This window comes from Prunus mume, linkage group LG2 (assembly GCF_029339155.1).
Source record: "Prunus mume cultivar Tortuosa linkage group LG2, ASM2933915v1, whole genome shotgun sequence".
NCBI classification, from domain to species: domain Eukaryota; kingdom Viridiplantae; phylum Streptophyta; class Magnoliopsida; order Rosales; family Rosaceae; genus Prunus; species Prunus mume.
In genome coordinates, this window is record NC_142699.1 from 7,340,614 (window position 1) to 7,358,284 (window position 17,671).

General features: G+C 38.0%; 2 protein-coding genes across 7 annotated transcripts; one reads left to right on the forward strand and one right to left on the reverse strand.

Annotated features, from left to right (window-relative positions):
* Window positions 1-334: 334 nt before the first annotated feature.
* LOC103319797 (replication factor C subunit 3) lies at window positions 335-4,394 on the forward strand. 4 transcript variants are annotated; one of them, XM_089047072.1, is made up of 10 exons: window positions 335-665; window positions 1,081-1,297; window positions 1,625-1,704; window positions 1,793-1,952; window positions 2,101-2,151; window positions 2,394-2,475; window positions 2,998-3,130; window positions 3,245-3,308; window positions 3,390-3,458; window positions 3,952-4,394. In XM_089047072.1, the coding sequence occupies exons 1-10, from the start codon at window positions 473-475 to the stop codon at window positions 4,049-4,051; spliced, it is 1,149 nt and encodes a 382-aa protein (XP_088903198.1). In that variant the 5' UTR covers window positions 335-472; the 3' UTR covers window positions 4,052-4,394. The 4 variants fall into 4 exon arrangements, with proteins under 4 accessions (XP_088903198.1, XP_088903197.1, XP_016647317.2 ...); XM_089047071.1 differs by having other exon boundaries at window positions 336-665; window positions 1,616-1,704; XM_016791831.2 differs by lacking the exon at window positions 2,101-2,151 and having other exon boundaries at window positions 336-665.
* Window positions 4,395-4,540: 146 nt separating this feature from the next.
* Window positions 4,541-14,881, reverse strand: LOC103319796 (CELLULOSE SYNTHASE INTERACTIVE 3). 3 transcript variants are annotated; one of them, XM_008221388.3, is made up of 8 exons: window positions 14,716-14,881; window positions 14,147-14,390; window positions 13,599-13,698; window positions 10,270-13,330; window positions 6,758-9,302; window positions 6,026-6,480; window positions 5,243-5,359; window positions 4,541-5,045 (listed from the first exon to the last, which is right to left on the reverse strand). In XM_008221388.3, the coding sequence occupies exons 3-8, from the start codon at window positions 13,667-13,669 to the stop codon at window positions 4,884-4,886; spliced, it is 6,411 nt and encodes a 2,136-aa protein (XP_008219610.3). In that variant the 5' UTR covers window positions 13,670-13,698; window positions 14,147-14,390; window positions 14,716-14,881; the 3' UTR covers window positions 4,541-4,883. The 3 variants fall into 3 exon arrangements, with proteins under 3 accessions (XP_008219610.3, XP_088903195.1, XP_088903196.1); XM_089047069.1 differs by having other exon boundaries at window positions 14,152-14,390; window positions 14,716-14,857; XM_089047070.1 differs by having other exon boundaries at window positions 14,691-14,820.
* Window positions 14,882-17,671: the final 2,790 nt, after the last annotated feature.

The following is a 17,671-nucleotide window of genomic DNA, read 5'->3' on the forward strand; positions in this document are numbered from 1 at the left end:
GCTAAAAGTGTATTAACTTCGATCAACTTTTGAGTATAATCGATAATCTAAACTAAAAAAGAGGGAGATTTCTCACACACACAACTAAAATGTTATAGAAATTCAAACCTGAAACTGCAAGTCAATGTCTTCTTCAACTGGACTGGACACAATTACTAAATTTAATCAACTTATATGTGCTTCTTCATGAATCACTTAAGAAAATATTTGGATTTTAAATAAAAATTTCAAGTCGCACCTAATAAACCGCTTAAGAAAGATGATTATGAGCAGAAGTAGCTCATAATAAAATTAGTATTATTATGGTTTTTACCAGAGAAGCAAAGCCCAATATGTAGATTTTATTTTTATTTTCGGCCAAACAGCCCAAAAGGGTATCCCACCCTCAAAAATCAAGTTGGCGCCATTGCTGGCTGGGCTCACTGAAAAACCTCCGATTCTCAGTGAGAAGAGCTAAGAAGTCGACTCTACCATGGCGGAGGTGATCACTGTCATGGACATCGACGACGATAACAACCCATCTCCAAAACCCAACAACAACAACAAGGGCATAAACGTCGTTGTCGCCGCCGCCCCTTCCCAGGGCAAAGCTACGCCGTGGGTCGAGAAGTACCGTCCTCAGTCACTCGCAGATGTCGCCGCTCACCGCGACATTGTCGACACCAGTAAGCAATTTCTTCTTCCCACGATTTGCCATATCAAGTGTTGCACTTTTTAGGGTTTTTGTTGATTTTGCTTGTTTAGTTTCTCTCCATTGTAATTATTTGCTGTAATGTTTGGTTGCCTGAAAAATGTGCGAACGAAAAGATGTTCGTTTGTGTGTTTACATTCGTATGCATGTATATATTTGAGAAACGGAGTACATAGAGAAAAGAAGCACACTTTTCCCTTGCTTACCATCAATAAGGAGAGCCTAGGGTTTTTGCTTCATTTCCCTAATGTTTCAATTTTCTGCATGAGTTGCAGCAATTATAAAGAGCATAAATGAGGATAATTTCAATGCTTATAAGTTGTTATCCTCCCTTTAGTTGTTTTGTTATCGATTCATTCATCTTGTTTTTTTGTGGTGGGGTTAAATAGTTGATAGGCTTACTAGTGAGAACAGATTGCCACACCTCTTGTTGTACGGCCCTCCTGGCACTGGCAAAACTTCAACCATTCTTGCTGTGGCACGCAAGCTCTATGGAGCACAATACCACAATATGATTCTGGAGTTGAATGCATCGGATGATAGGGGTATTGATGTTGTGCGACAACAGATCCAAGATTTTGCTAGCACACAGAGTTTCTCATTTGGGTAAGACTTCAATTTGTGCTAATCATCTTATTAGTTTATATTTTGGTGATATCCAGGTTTGGTCTGCTGGTTGTTTTTCTCCCTTCTTAAGATTGTAAGATTTCAGACCACCACAGATGGCTATGCGTTGTGATATTATTTGACCTAGTTGGTGCATGTTATTTACAAGTGCAATGTTGTCATGTTCAACAATTAGCCATGTAAATTAATCTTACGGTCTGATTATGTCTGTTGTAATTTCCAAGATAATTTGCTTTTTAGCTTAATAATCACTGGACATGTGTCACCTTATTATATAACTGATTAGCAAGGGTTCAGGGGTGACAGTGCAAAGTCATCTGTAAAATTGGTCTTGCTGGATGAGGCAGACGCTATGACAAAGGATGCTCAATTTGCTTTGCGAAGAGGTATGAATTTTTTTAATGCACTAGAGTTTATCAGTTCCAAGTTATTTCACTGATTCTTTTTCCTTCTCTACTTTTGTTTTTGGTGTAGTGATTGAGAAATACACAAGGAACACTAGGTTTTCACTAATCTGTAATCATGTCAACAAGATTATTCCAGCATTACAATCAAGATGTACTCGTTTTCGATTTGCTCCACTGGAGGAGTTTCATGTCTCAGAGAGACTCAAACATGTTATTGAAACTGAAGGGTAAGTACTGTTTAATTCACATTTTTTGGGTGTTCTGATTTTGCCTAAGTGTAGATGTTGGCTTTTGCATCTTCCTTCCTCCAGAAGATGAAAGTTAAGTTTTGCTCTGATTTTACCCTCGGTATTCATGCAAGGTTCCCCTCTGTAGCAGTTTACTATTTATATCCGTTTCATCAGAATCAGGTTTAAGTGGGAAGAGGTGTACTGCTGGAGTTTTTTTTTTGGCTTACGCATTGTTCAACAAGTTTTCATGCTAGAGGGGATTTTTAAATTTTATTTTTGCCTTAAATGCATCAAGAGTTATCTCTAAAAATGTGATTCACTAGTTAAGGGGATTGAATCATAAAATGTGTTTCACTAGTAAACGGGATGGTTGTTGCTTTTTCTAGCTGGCTTCAGTCAGAAATATAATGATATGTTGACATTTATGGATTGGACTAGGCTTGATGTGTCTGAGAGTGGCTTGGCGGCAGTTGTGCGGCTTAGCAATGGTGACATGAGAAAGGCTCTGAACATTTTGCAGGTTATAAGATCTCTACTCTGATGTTTCTTTTCTGTGGATTTGTCTATTCCTCTCTCTTTTTCTGTGCAAAATCTGTGTGTGGCTATGTAGCGATTCATAAAATGACAGGTTAGAGAAATGAATTTTTCTGTTATGTTAGAATCTTATGAAATCAAATGATATTGTCATTGTATTTAGTCTCTAATATTGTCAATGTGATTGAGTATGACTGTATAAGTAAATTCTGTTGTAGCAGAAACTCAAATTACTTGTGGTTGGGTTGACTTGCTGATTTTTTTCTTGCAGTGTGTTTAATGTTTCAAAAGTTTGCTACTTGTGCATTCCTCTAATCATTTTGCTTTGGCGGCAATATTTCTTATTTAAGAACAAATTGCATTATTCTTACTTCCTTGAAGTATTTTGTATTTAAGTATGATTTAGAAATAATCTTGAACGGACAGTTTTAATTATGAAATTGATGATTTTTTTTTCTTCACGAATAGATCTTAAATGACACTGTGATTCCTATTTCAATGTACACAGTCAACTCATATGGCTTCACAGCAGCAGATAACAGAAGAAGCAGTATATCTTTGCACAGGAAATCCATTGCCCAAAGACATTGAGCAAATATCCTACTGGCTTTTGAATGAATCATTTGCTGAGAGTTTCAAACGTATTCAACTATTTTATTTATTTATTTGTTGATAATTCTATTCTCATAGGCAAGAGCAGTATGCCACTGGAAAAAGTTATTTGGTGTTTACATTTTACACTTCATTTATTGCAGGAATATCTGATATGAAAACAACTAAAGGGTTGGCTTTGATAGATATTGTAAGAGAAGTGACCATGTAAGTCTTACACATTTTTCTACATTTGTTCTTGACAATTTTTGCTTGCTTCATCTCATCTATGCTACTTTCTTTGAACAGGTTCGTTTTTAAGATTAAGATGCCACCAGATGTTCGAGTTCAGTTGATTAATGATTTAGCTGACATAGAGTATGTGCCCGTGTCTTACTCTCTTTTTCATTTGCTTATTGTTTTCTTCATTCTGAACTATACAAGCTTATTGCAATGTTGTAATGGATACACATGTTCACAATATAATGAACGATAGAGTGCATCAATTTGCTTCAAAAAGGCTTTGTGTAGATTAAATTAATGTCAATATTTTCGCGAATATAATATTGTCTGCATTAGATGTAAAGTCATTTCATTGGACAAGCAGCTATAATCATTATGGAACTGGTATAATGCATTAGCAGAAATTATTGCTGCCTTAAGGGCTTGCAAATATATGATACTCTAGATTGTATAACAAAATTACGACAAGCTTTCTAATTAATCTTTCATGTTGTGAAAATTAAAAGATACAATATAATTTTGATTTAGTTTTTGGATTTTGTTCAATACCAATTGACTATGCGGTTAAAAGTCGGAACTGGCTGAGCTTCAGTTAACATTAACCAGTACAAGTTATTTTGAATCGCAGGTACAGGTTGACCTTTGGGTGCAATGATAGGTTGCAACTTGGATCATTGGTAGCTTCTTTTACGACAGCTCGATCTGCACTTGTTTCTGCTGCGAAGTAGTTATGCTCGTGTAATTTGTGGGTTTATGAGACAAATGTTTTGGTTCATTACTCTGTTAATGCAGAAGTAGAGAGAATGCCAAGATGTTATAATGCCGGATGTTAGTTTTGAAACCTCAAGGCAATTTTGGGGAAGTTTTGAGCTCAGGCTTGTGTCATCTGCAAATGTGCTTATGGAGAATCTTGTCCATGAGTATAATTAATACAAATTTATAAATAAACTCAAACACTATTTAAACATAGAAACACATTCAAAATCAACTTCAAAGTCAACAATTGTATATTTTTTGGGTGTGTTTATAAATGAGTTTTGAGTGTGTGTAATGATGGGTTTTGGGTGTGTTTATAAAGTGTTTTGGGTGTTGAGTTTTTTTATAATTTCAGCTCCCATTTTGGGTGTTTTAGTGAAACTCCCTATAATTAATAGCTCTAATTAGAGGAAACAATTAAGGATTTTATTGTTAATCTTATAACGGAAACATAACACCTGTACAACAAAAAGCTATTCCAACTTTGCAAGAATTTCAAACGCCAACCTTTTCAGCATCTTCGGATTGCTATAGCATCTACAGACTGACTGACCGACCTGTACAAACTTCTATTGAGCTTTTAAATTCCCTTATAAAGTGGGAACGCATTTTCACTCTATTGTATCCGCAAGCTAATAAATGTAATTTACACTTTCCTCAAGCAGCTTAATCTTTCATGCTACAAAACTGGACCTTCAAAACATAAAATTAATTACAAGCAGACCAACCTCACCCCCATTTTGATACTTAATCTGGCATTCTCAGCTTCATGGGGAGATTGCTGCACCTGACCTTAGGATGCATTCATGTTTCTTCGTCGGACATTCTGTTGGACCAGATAATCTCGATTTCAAGTGTACGGGAAGATCCATCTTTGTTGCTGTCATGATTTAGGCTGAATAATCCACTGTATACTCCTTCACTCACAACTTTGTCAATTTGGATAGTCACTCTTCCCAGAGTTGTCTGAAAAAAGAAAAACAAACAATCACAAAATGAAAAGAAAAACTTGTGGGACTAACATAATTAGAGTGGCAATGCCAATTATCAAGGCAAGAAGGGTACTCATCATATATGTTTAAGGCCTACACTTATGAAAAAATTGAACAATTAGCTCATCCTGCTCGTAAATGACTTGCTGATCGAGACAGAAAACTAATTACCTTTCCAAAGGTATTTTTGCTTTTGCAAATGATGTGGAGTTTTTGTCCCTTTGGGGGAACATCAAATTCCCACGTAAAGCCTTCTTTCCATTCTGGAGAGGTACTGTGGCTCACTACCTAATGACAAACAACATTTTAGTATAACATAAAAGCTGCAAAGCATAGACAAGTAATAAACATCACTACTAATATGTACAGTATGAAACTTCTTTATTAAAGAAGCGTATGAAACAAAGTCACTTTGCAGCTTCAACACGTGTTGACAAATCCAGAGGCAAAGTAAACAGTAAATTTAGAGTCAAATTTACTAAGCTCATCTATATATATACACATATACATATAATCTAGATTCAAAGAAAGAAACAAATAAACTCGTAAATCTTTGCAAGACCAATGTAAGATTAGGGAACTTGCAGGCAGCTATGTCAAAATTATAGTGCAGACCTAGATGCTGACAAGTCACTGCAGTAGCAACAATGTTTTGAATCATTTATTTCCAAATACCATCATGCCAATCCCTTGAGAGCCACCCCCAAAGGGGTCCCTGGTAATTATCCAATATCCAGTATGTATGGGATTGGGGTACATGTGGCCCAGGATTGATCAGGTGCTCTAAAGAGGCCAGAATCTGACACCTCATATGAAGTGAGGAATAGGAGAAAGACAAGAAAAAGAAACTGTTTCCAGGAGTAAACAATCAATTTATCATCCCCCTAACATAAGAGAAGGGGCTATGAAATAGACAGTTTCTTTTTGTACATAACTAGTCTATGGAACCATTACCTTGGTTTGTCGAGGAGGACCATTGCCTATTGTCAATCGACAAAAAGCATTTGTGCCTCCCATGGCCTGTTTAAGGTTGTTCCCACGCTTAATTGTGACTGTCAAACAACCTGGTAAGCAATGCAACAGGCTGTCTGCTCTCTCATGGAAACTTGGTGGGCAGGTTTTCATGAGCATTTGTAGGATGGGAATGGCTTCAGCAGCAATCACAGCCTGAGACTTCGCAACATCTATTGGCATGGTTGACCAAGAATGTCTCAACAAGCAAAGGGTGTCCAAGACGACATCCTGAGCTGCTTCACTTCCAGATTTCAGAGCTCCAATCAGATTGGGAATGCAGAGAGTGGTTGCTTCAGAAATATGGAGCTTTGGGAAGTTGATGAATATCATATGTAAGGCTCTCAAGACCTCTTCATTAATAGTTGCCGCGGACCACAACTCTCTCTCTAATGCGGCTGCAAGACACAGCAATCATTGGATCCAATAAATCAACAGAACACAATGAAAGAAAGGATAAGAGTATTTGAAACACACACATACACACGAACCGAACCACTCTTCACTACCTCGATGGAAGATTTAAACGACAGCATGAACATGGTTATCAAGACATATGCTACCAACTCATAAATATGTACAAAGAATGTACATGAGAATGAGCTTAGCTTTAGTCTTTTAGACTATAGGGGAACAAATCAGCATTGGAACCAGAGGACTGCAAATGTGAATTACCTGTCAAAGATCTGATGAGCTCATTTGATACATACTCTTGAAGTGTGTGATTAGAAAACAAAAATTTGATAAGTAATGCTGTCTGCCCAGCGATTTCTGTATTGGGAGACAGTAGCAGTTCTTGAATAATCAGTATGCCCCCTGCTTCTGCAACAGCTCGCCTATTTGTTCTGCTATTCATGACAAAGTTCTGCAATGCACAAATTGCCACCATTTTCATCTCTTCTGTTGGCTGATCTTCAAGCAAACTTACCAACGCACGACATGCAGAAACAGAATCACTGGCTCTTGCAAGCCCTTCATGTTGGGAAAGGTCTCCAAGAGCTAGAGCAGCAAGAAGTTTTCCAGACTGTGATCTGGTTTGTGGATCCAACAGATACTGCGATAGGGGTGCTATTGCATACTTGGAAACCTTCATTTGTCGTATCCTGACATTGTTAAATAAAGCTTCAAGTAATCTTCCAGATGCTTCTTCACACTGATGAGATCTTAAAAGGTCCAACAAGGCATCTATAGCACCACCTTCAGTCATCTGTTCAGCACTTAAATTGTCACTCCTTTCATGAACAAGTAATGCATTGAGAGCCACCATGATGGTGGTATCCACCGTTGAATGCAGCATTTTAACAAGAACCACCACAGGAACCTTAAAATAGTACTCAGCATTGAAGTGCAGAACATTTGAGAGAACTAAAGCAGCTGATTCCCACAGTGCATGAGGTGGCTGAGGGTCATCTTGAATAATAACCTTCCCAAGCTCAAATATACCCCCAGCATCAGCGACTGCCTTCGGCCAGCTTGTGGAGATATTTTCCAATGCCTTTATTGCTGTCTGCTGCAAGTTTAATATTCCAATTCCTGCAAGCTGAACAAGAGGAACAACTGCATTTTTTGTTGTAATATCTTGCTGAAAATGTTCTTGTGCAAGCAGATGAGATAGCAATTCTGTGCCAAGCTGCTGGATGGCTTGAGATGGGGATTCCAAAAATGAAATAAGAGGCTCGATGACTTGGCTAGGTGTAAGTTTTAAAGTTGCAAGGCTTTGTGGCTTCTCCAAAATATTTACTAGTGCTTGCAATGCACTGTGCTGTCCCCACAAACTGAAATCCGGACGGAGTAAAACTAGGAAAAGAGGTTCTACTATTTTTGCAGCATCCAAACTTCTTGCAATTGCATTACTATTTGTTAAAATGCGGAACAATTCAGCAATTGAAGAGCATAATGAACTGGGCGCTACAGGTAGTAGCTCAAGACATTTATCAATAATGCCAACATTGACCATATCCAATTTGCATGGGGTCCGGTCTTTCCCCAACTTTATGAGAGAACAGACGCTAGCCTCAATGAGCTGATTGCTTGTACCAGAAACTAATCCAACAAGGAGATCCACAACATCATAGGCCGTTGCAAGCTCCACCTGGTGTTCATCATCCAGCAATTTTTCAAAAGCACAAACCCCAGCTTCAACAACTGTACTTGTATCAGAATGCATCAGTGATACAAGGGGCTCTATGCATTCAGAGGCAATTGGATTTCCTCTGACTTCGGAATTATCAAACAGAACACAACAGAGTTGTGCAGCGATTCTCTTCAATTCCAAGGATGAAGCACAAGACAGTATTTTGTACAAACTTTCCAGTGGACTTCCCTCCACATCAGTCAATAAAGATGATTTAGAAGAATTTCCTGAAGTCAACTTAAGTAACGCAACAAGGGCAGCCTCTTGCTCGCTCTCTGATGCAGAGTTAAGCATGTCAACCAATGGATGAACAGATTGCCTGGCTAAATCAGAATCTCTGATGTTCTCAGCGTCAAATAGTTCATGAAGAGCTCTTGCAGCACTATATCTAGCATTTCTCGACCCTAGACGCAGAACGGCTATGAGTTGATTCAATGAACTAGCTGATGCTTCATATCGAATTAGATCAGGATTGCTAAATAATATTCTGAATAATTCAGTTATTGTGGCTTCGGTGGAGTCTTGAGGGCTCAAAGACAGGTATTTTGCCAGAGCATCCAGAGCTCCAGCTTCAGCCATAATTAATTTATTTGTGTCACTTCCATCGGCAATACGGGTCAAGAGTTTAACAGAAATTGGAGGGGCACCAGGACGTTCTGCCATTGGTCTCAAGAGATCCACCAGCAGAGGTATAGATTTACGTGCTGTGGATCCAACTCTTACATCTTCAAAATCAAAAAGGTACTCCAAAACAACTTGATCAGGATTTCGCACCAGAGAAAATTCTTCTGATAAAGTAACAAGGTTAGGCATGTCGGACTCTATGTAACCAATTAGGGTTATCAATCCAGCAACAGCACCTGAATTTGCAATGGCAAGAATTATTCCCTTAGTACCATTAGAAACAAGACTGGCCATTGACTGCGCAGCAAAGAACCTATCAATCACCTCATCCGATCTCAAAAGAAGAGAAAGTAAAGGAATGATGCGCATTGTTGCAGGAGACAGAACAACATTTGCATCTTGGAACAGAACAGCCAGGAGCAGGGCACTAATCCATATACCTTCTGTATCCTCATATTCTGCCTGTTCATAAAGATGACCAATTTAGTAAGATATCAAAATTTATATTTTATGTGTGCCAAAAAAGCAACTAAAACATGAAACAACAACTACCATGATACAGTCAAAACTATAAATGAGAAACTACAAAGCTCTTCAATAGCTATACTCTGGGAACCCCAGTGTTACATCTCTTGTCACTAATGTAGCTCCATAAACACTAGCCTTTTGTGCAAGTCCAATAATGTGACAAGCAGGAATGTTCAAAAGTTACTAGCAAGTGATACTAGTAGGGTTCCCTACCAAAATAGCAGTTTGCGTGGAAAGCAGCTATGAGTCATTTGAAGGTTATTGAGAGCCTGGTAGAACGAGATAAGATAGTTTGTAGTTGCTGTCCTATAAATAAAATTGAAAGGAAACCAAGAGGACGCGATATACAGAATATATGCCAAAGAGAAGCGCCTTATCACAACTAATCAGATTTCAATCCAAATTCATTAGTGCAAGAAAAATATGTCCAAAATATAGTGTTTGTTATAAGGTATTTTAGGCAACCAAACCACCAGAGGAAAAATGCCAGTACTAAATGATAAAGGGGGGAAGGAAGAGGTCAGGGGGTATGAAAGCATTTCAGGGATCAGACTTTCAGTTATATTTCATATTCTTAATGAATGTAAGTAGCACACATAAACATCGTAGCATCTCTCAATAAGGGTATGATTCTCTATGATGAACAGATGGCATCACTCGCATATTAAAATCCACCACGATCAACAATGATTTATTTCTTCAAAATTATGTAGTATCCATATACCTTGATCAAACATATAATTCAGCAAAACGAAAGATATAGGTATACAAGTGCTCATCAGAACAACCTATCTAACGGTAGGCGTGTGTGTGTGTGTGTGTGTGTGCTCATCAGAACAAGCTATCTAATGGTAAGCGTGTGTGTGTGTGTGTGTGTGTGTGTAAACTAATTCTTTTATACCTGTGGATTGGAAGTGTAACCTGCAAGCTTGTCAGAGAGAGCCTCAAGACCACCAGCTTCCATAATGGTGAGTTTGCTCCTTGCATGAAAGGCACCGATTATGCATAGCAACCACAAGGCAACAGTACCCCCCAAGACAATGGCTGGATCAGGGGCATCAAACTCATCCCCTTCATGGAATGCAGTTCTTTCAATAAAACCTCTAGGAGTTCTGACTTCAATTTCTAAAGAGGAGCAGCTAGAATTTCGCTTCATCATGTCCACTAAAGCATATGTTAACGGTTTTAAATATCCTGCAACATCAAGTACTTCCATTGACTTCTGTTTGTGCTCTTTTGCTGAACAAATGAGTAATGCAGCTCCTCCAACTCTGACTTCTAGGCTCGAAGAGTGCATTATCCTGTTAGCTAGTGAACCAAGGGATCTTGATCTTGCAATCAATAGATCACCAAGCACTACTGGTTGCTCCCCACAAAGCCTAGACAAAATTTCTATTGACTTATCCTGAAGTGGAGGAGGCCCTTCAGCCAGGCATCGGACAAGAGGTTCTAAGCTTGATGGAACTTCAGCAAGGGCAGACCATGGGGGGTAAGTGAAGTTCACACCTTGTTTGGTTCTAGCCAAAAGTGCGACTACTTCCAAAGCATCCGCAGCATCAGTCCCATCCATATCCAATACATTCAAGGAATCAACAAGAGCAAGAATAGCAAAACGACACTGAGCATTTCCTGTGAGCACATCACCTACTGGAAAATGCTTCAGCAATTGATGAAGGGCACAGGATGCATTCTTCTTACCTTCTGAAGTTCCATCTCCCAGTATTCTTATCAAAGCTAAAACAACATCTTCTGCCAGGGCTTCTGCAGCAATATGCGGATCAGAGAGAAGATTGGCAAGTGCCGCAACTGCAGTTTCAGCAGCATCAATGGAAGAAGTTTTAGCCAGTTTGATGAGGGGCTTGACATCACCTTCTGCAATATAAGACATCTTGCTTCTTGTTTTGGTCTTCAAAGGACGGGAAAGAGCACCCAATGCTCGAGCTGACTGTGTTGCAACAACTTGTGTGGTGCTGGTCAAAAGCTTCATGCAAGGATGCACAATCTCATCAGTTGCAAGAATATCACAAATATCTTGTCTTGTGCTGAATAGATCAGCTAGGACCGAAGCAGCATACTGTTGAGTTTCTTCATTTGATGAGTTGAGAACCTGTACAAGAGATCTCAGCCCTTTATTAGCTGCTGAACCTTTATGCACAAGATCCTCATGTGATGCCATTATGAGTACATGACCCAACACCCTGATAGTATAGGCCTTTGAGCTTGGAGAGTCACCGAGGAGCAAAGCTAACAACTGATTAATGGTGGCAGAATCAGCTGTTCGGACAAGCTTTGTTAGTGCCATAGCTGATGCTTCTTGTCCCCTTGACCCGCCACTTTTTAAAAGCCATAAAAATGCTGGGATGGCTCCTGCACTTTCCACACATGCACGAATATCTTCACTGTGACAACACAAATTCCACAACACATGAGCGGCATCCTCCTTCGCCTTCTGAGATCCCGTCTCTAACAGCTGCACCAGAGGAGGAATCCCGCCGGCAGCAGTAATAGCCCACTTGCTATCATCGACTTGGTCCGTTAAGATTGCCAGAAACTGAACAGCATATTCTTGATGCTGCTCACTGGATAATCCCATCAGTGAAATAAGTAACTGAATTCCTTCTCTCTTGCCAATGGAGTCCCAGATTCCAACACCATCGCAACATAAGCTTGTCAAGGAGAGTATTAAATACTCTTGCACATCAGCAGCAGCCATTGTTATGAGTCCAATGAGCACCTTCTTCGCTTGTGCATGATTGAGCCAACTGGAAAGATGGTTGTTGCCATATAGACTAGCCATGGCCTCAAGGACACGCTCTTGAACAAGCTTATTGTCACGAGGCTTTAGCAACATTACAAGAATATCCTCTATATTTGTTACATTAACAGATTCCTCATTGGCACCAGATTTATGCCCAAAGACCATCAGCGTGTATGCAAGAGCTCCGATAATGTCAGCAACCGGGGAAGTTAGCCGAGGTGACTGTGAAAGTTCTCCAAGATATAATATTAAAGAAGACATCCCACCACAAATATTTGCTAAAGCCCGTGTTGCATGGTCCTGCAGAGCCTGCCCACACTCACCTTGCATGCACTCTTTAGATGGAGCAACTATTGCCCCAATGAGAACTGGAATGCCATCAGCATTCACAATAGCTTTCTTAGCCCCAGTTGACTTTGAAGAAAGCACTTCCAAAGCATCAGCAGCACTAGCACGGACTGAAACATCATTTTCCTGACCCACAAGCCGAAGCAAAGCTTTGACAGCTCCAGAATCTATTACTTTCGGGATGCTATCACTGAAAGCCAACATGAGACGAGCCAAAAGGGAGGCAGCATTTGACTGGGCAGCAGCATTGTCGGAAGACAGAAGACCCACAATGATATCTACTCCACCAGCCTCAAGCGTTGCTCTCCAGTAGCCATCCTTGTCACCACAAAGATTTCTCAAAGCCCCTGTCACAAATCCCTCTACCACTTTGTCTTGCTTGCTCTTTGGATTGAGTTGATTCCATAAGTTTGGCACTACGCCTTCTGTAATAAATATTTTCATGCCAACATGATCATCTGAAAGCCCACCAGAGGAAACTTCATATATAGCTTCCGCTGCAGCCTTCCTAGCCTCAGTTGATTCAGACTTCAAAAGTGAGAGTAACGGGGGGATGCACCCGCCTAGTAGTACTTTAAGACGCAAGTCTTCATCTTTACACAGGGCACTCAGAGTTGCAGCCACATTAACTTTTGCCACAGGGGTGCCACTCCTGAGAATGTTTATGAACAATGGCATTGCCTGGGAATGCGAACCAATAATTGTTCTTGCATCCTTTCTTGCTTTGGCAATACCAAGCAAACGTGCTGTAATAAGTTCTTTTTCATGTGGTGAAGAAATGCTGGCATGTAGTTGCTCGACAAATTGAGCAACTCTTGCCATTGTACCTTCTTCATCATCCATTGCTGTTCCATCCCTGTGTGTAACATGAACTCATTTGAATATCTTGAAAAGTAAAAGTCAACAGTTTAGGAGATAATAATTTTAAATTTTTTAAAATAAAAAATTTAATAAGCCCACTGAAATGGCTTCTCATTGGGCTTTTCCAGCTCAATATTATTGGTGTACAAAGCTTTACGAAGCACTTAAGTGGCTAATTTATCAGTGAAGCATTCATTTTCTGAACTAAGAATACCAGTTTGTCACCACAGTTAAAGAGACCGAGCAAATAGAGCATAGCTAACCTAGAGCGAGAAGTAGAAGGAGATATGGGTTCTCGCGGTTGAGGGGAGGGAGACTTTGACATTTGCACCATACACCACTTTTAGAATTCTCCTTGGCCACCTGAAAATCGGGATAGGCATACAATTTTATCAAATGTGGAACCCCACCACAAATAAACCACCTTTCAACTATTCATTTTTAATTGTTCATTGACTGAATCGACCTTAAAACTGAGTGACCTGATTCCTGAAGCTGCATATACTTGACAAGATTTCATCGAAATAAGGAAAATACAAGGAATGGTTTTGAACACAAAAATCTGAAATCTATTTATAAGGTTTGTAGTTTTGTTCTATATACTCCTTGCCCTCTACCTCACCTTTCTTCTCTTCATTCTATCCTCCCTCTCTTTTTATTTGTTCAACTAAAATAAAATAAAATAAAAAAGAGAAAATCATGGCCCTAAGGATTGCTCCCGCATTCTGAAATAAAGGCACTTTACACGAAAATAACATAGGCAAAAATAGATAATAATGAAACCAATACTGGAGAGATCAACTAAAAATACCTCACCACCAATGCAAATGTCGAAGAACTCCCTTCCTTCCAATTACTGCAAAACCCAGCAGTTCTGCCTGAGTAGCATCACAACCTCAGCTCCTCAGCATCCAATCCCTAGTTGTCCATCAACAGACACACACACCCACTCTCTCTTCACAAACAAGTAAACACTGTTCACAAAAGTACAAATGCTACAGTGACAGCTCAAACAATACAAACTCCTTTCCCAGTCCAAATCAAACCCCAACACTCTGCACATCAAACACCGATCAATATTGAACCAAAAAGTCAGATCTTTACGCCTATACATCACAATTAGCAATAATTACCAATTTAATCAAGTAAAATTCAGTACAAACAATGTGACTATTCACAAATTTAAACAAACACAAGCAAATAAAAACAAATAACAACAACTACGCAGATCAGATCACAGCAGCATCACAGAATCTAGGGTAAGAAAAAACGTCCATTTCCAACTGTCATCAAACTACACAATCATTCAAAAAGAAGAAGAAATTGCATAAACATAAATGCCTCGAAATCAATACAATTCAGCGCCCGCCCAAGAACGACCTTAACGAGAGAGAGCCACGGCGAAGAAGGAAGAACCAGACAGAGAGAAAGTGAGAGTGAAGAAATGGAGGGCTGACAGAGTGACACACAGAGAGACTCCGAGTCTTTCCGTTTCCTTTCCATGTGTGTGTGCATTTTGTTTTGTTTTGTTTTGTTTTTCTTTCTCACTGTCTTTTCCCCAATTACTTTTTCTTTTATTTTGAAAATTCGTTAATTTAATTTATTAATTTCTCTTCTTCTTTTTTGATGGGGATATTTTTGTTTTTTCAACTGCCATATTGTTGTCATGTAGTGAAATTTAGTTCAAGCTAAGGGTAAAACGGTAAATGTGTTATTTTTAAAAACATGGAAGAAGGTGGGTTTTATGAGTTATAATTTTCTTGTACCCACATTCTAAATAACAATAATTTTGTTGGTTCTTCGTTTCATTAATCATTGAAATATGGACCCTAGATTCAATAATGAGTTCAGAATCAGATAGCCCCATTTTTAATATTATCACACGTTTAAATTTTACCTATTGAATTATAAATGAGTGAATTGTAGTGTAATATGTTATATACGACTGATAATAGTAGTTTTCTCGTGTATGTTTATATTACTCTTTAGCCTCGTTAAACATGTCAATATGATCACATGTACAAATAATTAAGATTTCATTTTATAATGATCGACACAACAATTAACGTGTTTGATAAGAGGACATTATTCGTGTAAACCAAAGTAGTTGTATAACATATATGTCATCCATTTTAGGGGATAAAAAGTTTTGTTTAAAGCTGCCACATAATTAACATCTCAACTGCAGCATTCAATTAAGCTTGATGATTCTTTAACTTAGCAACAACTACACTCAAATCATTACGAATTTTGTGCATGAAGTTCATGACGTGTTCATACATGCATTTAAACTGAAATTAAAATGTCAAGTTGGCAACCTAAAGTAAAGGTTTAATTCTCGAATAATAAAGTTTTCCTTTTCCTTTTTCCCACTTTACAACGATTTTATTGCATTTAATAGTGTTGTCCCAGCGCCTTAAACCTTTCTTAAGCACGCCAAGATGCAGTGTGGAACAAGCTTATGGACTCCCAATTTATTTAATCATCCTGGAGATCAGTGAAAAATAAAAATTTAATAATACACTAATCTGCATGTCTGCCTGCCTCATTTGTTTAATTTAAATATTTCTGCTTATATTTAATTATTTATTTACATAAATTGAAAGGGTGACACTGACAAAATCCTGATTTTATGAAATGAATCTTGGTGAAAACAATGTCTATGGTTTAGATATATATATTATTTGTGTGACTTTATATAAATAATTTAATATTATATAATGTGGATGTTAATAAGCCATTTGGTCAAGCATTAGGTGGACCCAAGAAGAATACAATCTTGAACAACCAATCCATGAGCTATCAATCAATATTTATTGATCAATAACACTAGTATTTTTTTTCCAATGAAAAAAATATATAGAGCACATATGCAAATATAAATGTACCTCTTCAATGTTCTAGATCGACACATTCTAACAAAATTATTAGGGAGTCACTAAAACACCCAAAATAGGGTTGATAAAAAAACCCAAGCACTATTTAAACATATAAACACACCCAAAACCCATCATTACACACACTCAAAACCCATTTATAAACACACACTTTGGGGTTGATTTTGGGTGTGTTTTTATGTTTAAATAGTGCTTGGGTTTTTTTATAAATAACAGGATTGGGTTTATTTATAAATTTGTAAAATTATTATCTCATAATTCAAAGTGTTATCACAATTTACATTTGAGTAACTCTTCCTTGTGATTGTAATACAAAGATGTAGTGTAATCGATCCATTCAAATTATAACACGCATAATTTTTCATTTCAAAAATACTCACATACTTTTTTTTAGATGTAGGAACTAGTACTTTTTTGTCAATTACAGTTTGATATGTGTGCGAATGAATATGTATCAAATTATGATTTGCAAAAACGAGGAATGCATGTCTCATTCTATTAAGGAAAGAATACAATATTCTTCTCGTGGTATCGTTACGGTCATACACGAAAATTTATCCTTCATTGCATTGCTTGTATCGAGCTTTACATTTGGATTCATGAGTGGATTGGCAGATCAATCCGGAACGTAAGACATAACGGACATGCTTTGCGAGAGAATGGTTTTAGGTTAATCTGATAGAACAGATATTACATATGATGATGTGGTTTGTTGGAAGGCAGGTGACCACAGATGTTCGAATTAATATCCTATTATTATTAATTTGCAGGGTTCATAAATAAAAGGGTATTAAATGAAGATGTATTTATTCAATGAAGATGTATTTGCCACCGAAACAATTTGTTTTATTCGCACCCAAATCTTGCATCTCTTGAAACATCATCATCAAACAGTAGTTGTAGATAATACCAGGCTAGGTTCTCCCCCCACATCCTATTATATTTTAACACATGGGGCATGTCTGATCTTGAACCTTCACATCAAGAATTGATTTTTGGATCTAAATTTGATCCGTAGAGTTTAAACCTCCACTTACAACATTTACAAGTATCTTTGGTTAGGCCAAGAACAAGAGATAAGGTGTGAAGAAGAAAAAGATTATGCGTTTTGGATGTGATGGTAAGTGATCTACCACTAGAGATAAATTTGTTTTTATGTGTATTTTGTAAACGAGTTCATATGCTATTAGGAGTAAAGCCAGAATTTAGGTCAAGCTTTAGAGACAAAAAGTAAAATTTATACCAACAAGATTTGATTGAGTTTTTATTGCAAATGGTTTTTGGTATTAGCAAAAGTCATCATTCTGGTCATTCATGTATTCTTCCATGTTTTACTTCCACATTCATGTAGTCTCTACTGTCACATTACGTGAAAGTTTTCACTAAAAACAATAATGCGTAAACATGTGCCAACCTTTATAGAAGAAATTTCGTCTAAC